Genomic DNA, 5,998 nt, shown 5'->3' with positions numbered 1-5,998 from the left:
TAGGCAGGTGTAAACTAAAAATGGGAAAAGCGCTCTTTGAGTTAGTCGGCATAGCTACCTTGTGTAATTTTTTTATTCTGGAAAATTGACAACAAAAATTTCACTCTTTACTGATTCAAAATTTTAGTAGTGTTTATACAAAGAATTTGATCGGTACTCAGTACACTCTATAATTGTTTCACATTGCTGATATACACGCAGTGGGCGTGCAAAATTGTGAAGCTGCTAATTGCAATCTGTCTGAATATAATTGCATCTCATTTTTGGCCTTCGAATTTTTCATGACCAATAACTAACTTTAATTGCAATATGAACTTAGTATTAATTTTTTGCCTGGCGTGTAAGCTTCCAGCAGTTTTTAGGTTGACCATGACGACAATTAAGATTAGCTGAACATCACAGCATAGCACAACATAAGTTTTGCTTCTTTTTAAGATCTGTGACGTTTTGAAGATGATAATGAAAACAAAGAGCACAGAATTTTTGACAAATCGTTTTTATCTCAAATGGCGTATGGATTTTCAACCTTGATTTAATTTTTGTCTGATATTGTAAAACTAATCATAAAACATTAGAGGACCAATGAGATCAGCCATTATAGAGACTACCCGACAATACAAAAAAAGAACAAAATCATTTTTTACGTGCAGAACTTATTATCTACTTAAAAGAAAATACTTCATAACATAATCAAAACAGCGTCAGACAAAACCCAAGCTGTGCAGTTCTCAAAAACGCAGATTGGACCAGTTTTTAAAGACACTCAGTATTAAAAGCCGACGAAACGAAAAACACAAAATCTCTTAAATATTCAAAACATCTTGCAAACAATTTGAGTTGAAAATCATTACTTGAAACATAATATACCGCTATACAAACTATTTTGTTTCAGTCGAAAGAATATATTCTAGGCAATATTGCATTAAGTAGGCTAAGGACAATATTAAAGAAAGAAAATTTTAGAAAAAATTGACAAAGGTCAGAATTTCATGCCACTAATGAAATGTATTCAGAGGAACAAGAGCCGTTGGTTGTAAACGGAAAGCATTAGATAGTTTTGTTTCATTGATAGTCTGTTTATTTTATTGAGACTTAGTCATAAGACAATAGCGGAAAAAACAACAAAGGAATTCAAAAACTTAAAAATTCTTTAAAAGTTTGAGGAAACACTCTCAAAACCTTGATCCTTACTGAGAAAAACAAATATTTACAATGATCTTCCTTTGATCGTAAATGAGGTCTCTTAAGTGACGAATCTTTCAGTGGTAGCAATAGCTAAAGTGGACAAATCGAAATTATTCGTAAATAAAAGAATCCTTCTTGAATGTAAAATCACACAATAAAATACTACAAGCCTTGATATCAATGCGTTTTCCTTAAAACCAAGTAAAAACCCTGATTTCGTTGAATTACAAAATTTGGCAATAGAAAATTTTATTGTATCAAAAATGCTAGGTCATTTTAGATATAAATTTATTTTAAATTTTGCAAAAGGCCGACAAAATTTGAATTCCTGAACAATTTTTTAAAAAAGACATAATATCCTTCATTTTAGTATACGAATAGTGTTCCAGAAAATTTCAAATATCTGAATTTTGTGAATGTAGGTGAATTGGGATAAAGAGCTATTTTCGACGTTTTTTTCGTGAAAATGGTCGATTTTTCAAAATTGATACGATAATTTTGGATCAAGCAGTTGAGAATCCTTTGTATATATATATATATATATATATATATATATATATGTATATATATATATATATATATATATATATATATATATATATATATATATATATAGAAAACCAACCTCTCTTTTAAAACTCTAACAAATTTTAGGGAAATCGATGAGTTACAGTTTGAGACTGATTTTTGAAAGTATGTACAAAATCATCGGAAGTCTGCCGATTGATCACTAATTTTAAATCTCGTGCTCAAGAAAAAGTTTTGCGATCGGATGAGCACGGATTCAGACGTATTTTTAAACTTGGAAACCTTAATTTTGCTCAATTTTAGAAGCTCTCCATGACCGCAAGCACATTTAGACAATAATTAAAAAACTATTAGCTACAATAAAAGTATAATTTTTTAAAATTATTATTAACCTGGTTGGTTATTCTCAGTTTTGATTACATTACTGAGATGTCGTTTTTTCTTCAACTTAATGTCAAGCCGAGAAAAGCGTTTGCTTACATCGAAGTTTGAAAGTAACAGAGATTAGATTAGGTTTTTTTGCAGAGTTTACTAAACCTAAACACATCGGTACTAAATAAAATTTTATGTTTTTGTTCTTGTATGAATCCTTTTTTTTTGGAAAAGACAGTAAAGTGTCAATCAAAGTATTTATAAATTGGTGAATGTGATGGTATATTTAATTTCTATTGCAGTTTTTAAGCTTCAATGCTTTCCAGGGTAGGCGGTAGGCTTTCAGTAACTTTTTTATAGACTTAACAAAATGAAAAAGTCCTTCCTTATATTGCCCAATTTCATTTACAACCGATTAGATGCTGCTAGGTTATAGCACTTTGTTTTCAGTGACAACACTTCGCCCTTTATTTTTATGTAACCTCAATGCCATTTACAGTTAAAAACCTTTTTTTTGAAGTATTTGTCGACAAGCTACATCATTGACGACTTTTTTGACCATTTAATTACACTAGAAATGTATTGCTGGAATTTTTTATAAATAACTGAAGACCACATTCAGAGACATAATTGTTCTTTTAAGCTGTAATATAGGTAGTCTTGAAAATGCTAATGGTCTTCTTAGTCAACAATTAGTAATGCGAGGGACGTTTGTGCCATTAATAACCTATTAGGAGTTCTTTCATTTCGATCTAATTTTCATGTTTGTAACTATCGCGGTTAATAGAAGCTACAACCGTGGGCGACAGTGATTGCTTGGACTACAGTGACAATGATAACAGCTACGACCCCGTTTAACGCTTGTTCAAAAACAATCATCTTGGATAACTTTGGCGACTATTTCCAAATTCGAAGCAAGTTTGAACAGTTTCTGTATACTTTCACAAAAGTCAACATACGCTTATAACCTCAATTTTAAAAACTCGGTCGACAAACAACAAACCTAATCAAACTGCACTTTTTTACGGAATAAAGTCTTATTTTATAGCACTTGACTAGACATAAAATTCGAATGAAAAAGTTGGAAAGCAAAACCCAATATAGTTACCACCTTGCAAAACATAATCAGCAAACGAAAACTGACGAAGCTGAAAATAAAGGTTATCGAAGTAGAGACTGTTTATGAGCTCGGTGTTTTTTATTATTACTTCTTTCAATTTCCGTTCTCTAACTAATGTAACATTTTATAGTCTTTGTTAGATTTTTAACGTAGTAATTCTAAAGTAATTAATTGATATAAATTAGGTAAATTATATAGGGTAGCGCTGAACAAGGTTTTCTTGTTGGCTGTTTTTTAAGTTAGATTGCAAACAAAGATTTTGCTTCTAACTAAATCTCAATCGAATGATCTGCAAAACCAAAAAAAAACATTTTTTGAAAACAGTTATTGGTCAAAACTAGATATAGAGCTGCTATTTTTAGGAGCATTTTTTATATGTTGGAATAAAATCCTAGTCGAACGAGCAACTTAGTGCCCTTAAACGAGGTGCTTGTACGGGGGAACCCAGATTTTGTTCTAACGTATTTAGTAGAGAACCAAAGGCTATAAAAATATTTGAAGTTAAGAGTTCAAGAGTACAAAAGTGTTTGAAATCGAAATTAAGAGTACAATTTTGAAGATAAGTGAAAAAAATGTTTTCCTAAAAATATACAGGATTTGAAATAAACCAAATTTCTCCCTCTCTGATAGCGAAGCAGCCAACTGGTTATAGCGGTTTGATTCAAGAAGTGAAGACTAATTTTTTGGCGAGTGTCTCATAGGACACCAAGTTTAGGACAGCAAAATTAGATTTTCACTTCTTTAATTCTAAGTTCAAACTAAGCTCTCTGCCTCGGAGTTTTAGTGACCCATGTGAGCATACCCTGGGTTCCCTAACATTGTATTTGAGGAGTCACATTTTACAAGACTAATGTAGAGAAGAGAATCAAGTGGCTAATACAATAGAATGCTGCAGAGTCAAGTTTCTGTCGTTGTTTCTTGTTCTAGTACAGTTTTCATACTGTTGTTTGTTCTGTTAGGAACATTCTAGGCTTTACGTTGACTCCGACAAGTCTTCAAATGTTTTCATGCACATTGCAAAAATGTTAACACTAAAAGATTTAATTTTCGTGAACATCTTTTATGGACTCACCCATTTTGTTAAAATGTTTATTTTTCGCTGTTTCAATGTTAAGCACAAAATTTGATTTAACCTTTATATTGGTTAACTTGGAAAGAGTTAAAGGAAACTATGGCACACTGAATGTTGGAAGGGCTTCAAAACTCAGTTGCAGGATATAAAATTATTTCAAATATTGATATTTTGGTATAGAAATTAATCATACAAAATCTTTAGTTGAAAAATAAGACATCATTAATAGTTCCAATTTGATAGGTATTATAAAGTTTCCGCGTAGAAACAATCGAGATTCAGCTCGTTTGCAGTATTTCGTACATCTTTTTTATTCTTCAATGGTTAATTGTTGCCCGTTGATCATTTCGACGAATATGGTCACGTTTATAGTCGAGAACTCTTTAGTCAACGTCAACAAAAACGTGAAAAACGCTGACGTCATAATGTATTCACTAGACGTGCACATGTAATACACGGTTCTTTCGTCAGAAGTTGGTGTGTACAAATATGTGAATCCCTCGACAGAAACAAACAACAACAATCCACCACAACAAACGCTGCAAATAATGCATAAAAACAGTCTAAACACGAATAGAACTTTGCATTTCCCGTAATAGCCGGCTGAGATAAACTTGCCGGAAAGGTACATCTGCAACGCACAGTAAATAGGGGTCAACCCTAGCGCCAAAATCGCCCCGGCAACGTGCACGTGAATGTTCACAGTTTGCTGGACACTGGCTACCAAGTTCAGACCTATAATACCAACTATAGCGATCAGAAACGATGTGACGTTTGCGATTTGGATCGCTTTAATGTTATGTCCTAGGAGTCCTCGAACGTGTGAGAACCTCACAAACGCGAGCATTATGAACCAGAAGGCGAAGGATATGCATAAGAACGAGAAGTAACAGCTAGCTGGGGGTAGAGTGCCAGTATCGCTAATGAAGGGTAGGGTTACTTTAAGAAGATTGTTTTTATAACTAACAATATAGGGAACTAACAAAGTTAGATATCCAGTTATGGCCGTGCAAACGGGGAACCAAGCCAGTCCATTGAATAAACAACAGGTCATTTTGGTACGAATTACTCAAGAAAGTTCAATCGAATAAAGCTATTTGAAAATCTGAGTTTTTTGAAGATTCAAATAAGCGAAACTATGTACGTTACTTATAAAGAGGAGTGATCAAATTGAAAATAAAAACAATTTTTTTTGTAAAAAGTTAATAATCATAAACTGATTACTTATGCGTTATTTGTGCGTTTGATTACAAATGGCTGTTTGAAAAAATTCAAGTAATTAATACTCGCAGTAGCCGAACGATCACCGCTTTTACTCTTACGTTTAAAAAGCCTTTTTAACTTTTATAATTGCAACAGAGTAATAATAATCTGCACGTGCAAGATTGATATACATATGATATAAAAACAAAGAAGTAAAAGAATGCTAAACTTGGTTATTAATTTAACTGGTGGTTATAGAAATTCTGCATAATTAATCACAGCAAAACGTGAACAGTTTTGTTAAAAACGGGTGTGATATGAACTTTGGTGTTTGAGAACTCGATGGCAAACATGAAGTGAGGAGAAAAATAATTTTTTTTAAAAAAATTACAATTATTCGACTTCTCTTAGCATTGCTTTAGAATCCTAATTACAATTCATGGCATATTGAATGCTAGTATCGGCTCCTATTAATGTTCGCTCAGTTTTAATTTGGCTTTTACATTTTTTCTACGACC

The 5,998-nt window shown here is 32.3% G+C and overlaps 1 protein-coding gene across 1 annotated transcript; it reads right to left on the bottom strand.

Moving 5' to 3' along the window:
• Nucleotides 1-4,587: 4,587 nt before the first annotated feature.
• On the bottom strand, nucleotides 4,588-5,124 carry LOC142354167 (DNA damage-regulated autophagy modulator protein 2-like). The gene has a single exon (XM_075406429.1). It carries the CDS (start codon nucleotides 5,122-5,124, stop codon nucleotides 4,588-4,590), a length of 537 nt encoding a protein of 178 aa, XP_075262544.1.
• Between the last annotated feature and the right edge of the window lie 874 nt (nucleotides 5,125-5,998).

The sequence above is a fragment of the Convolutriloba macropyga genome, chromosome 15, assembly GCF_964194025.1.
Source record: "Convolutriloba macropyga chromosome 15, txConMacr16.3, whole genome shotgun sequence".
Taxonomy (NCBI): domain Eukaryota; kingdom Metazoa; phylum Xenacoelomorpha; order Acoela; family Convolutidae; genus Convolutriloba; species Convolutriloba macropyga.
Note: the sequence above shows the minus strand (reverse complement) of the source record. Positions and strands in the feature narration are given on the sequence as shown.

Excerpts from the sequence above, each read along its gene's own strand:
- LOC142354167 (XM_075406429.1), bottom strand. The coding sequence starts at position 5,124 with ATGCTCGCGTTTGTGAGGTTCTCACACGTTCGAGGACTCCTAGGACAT.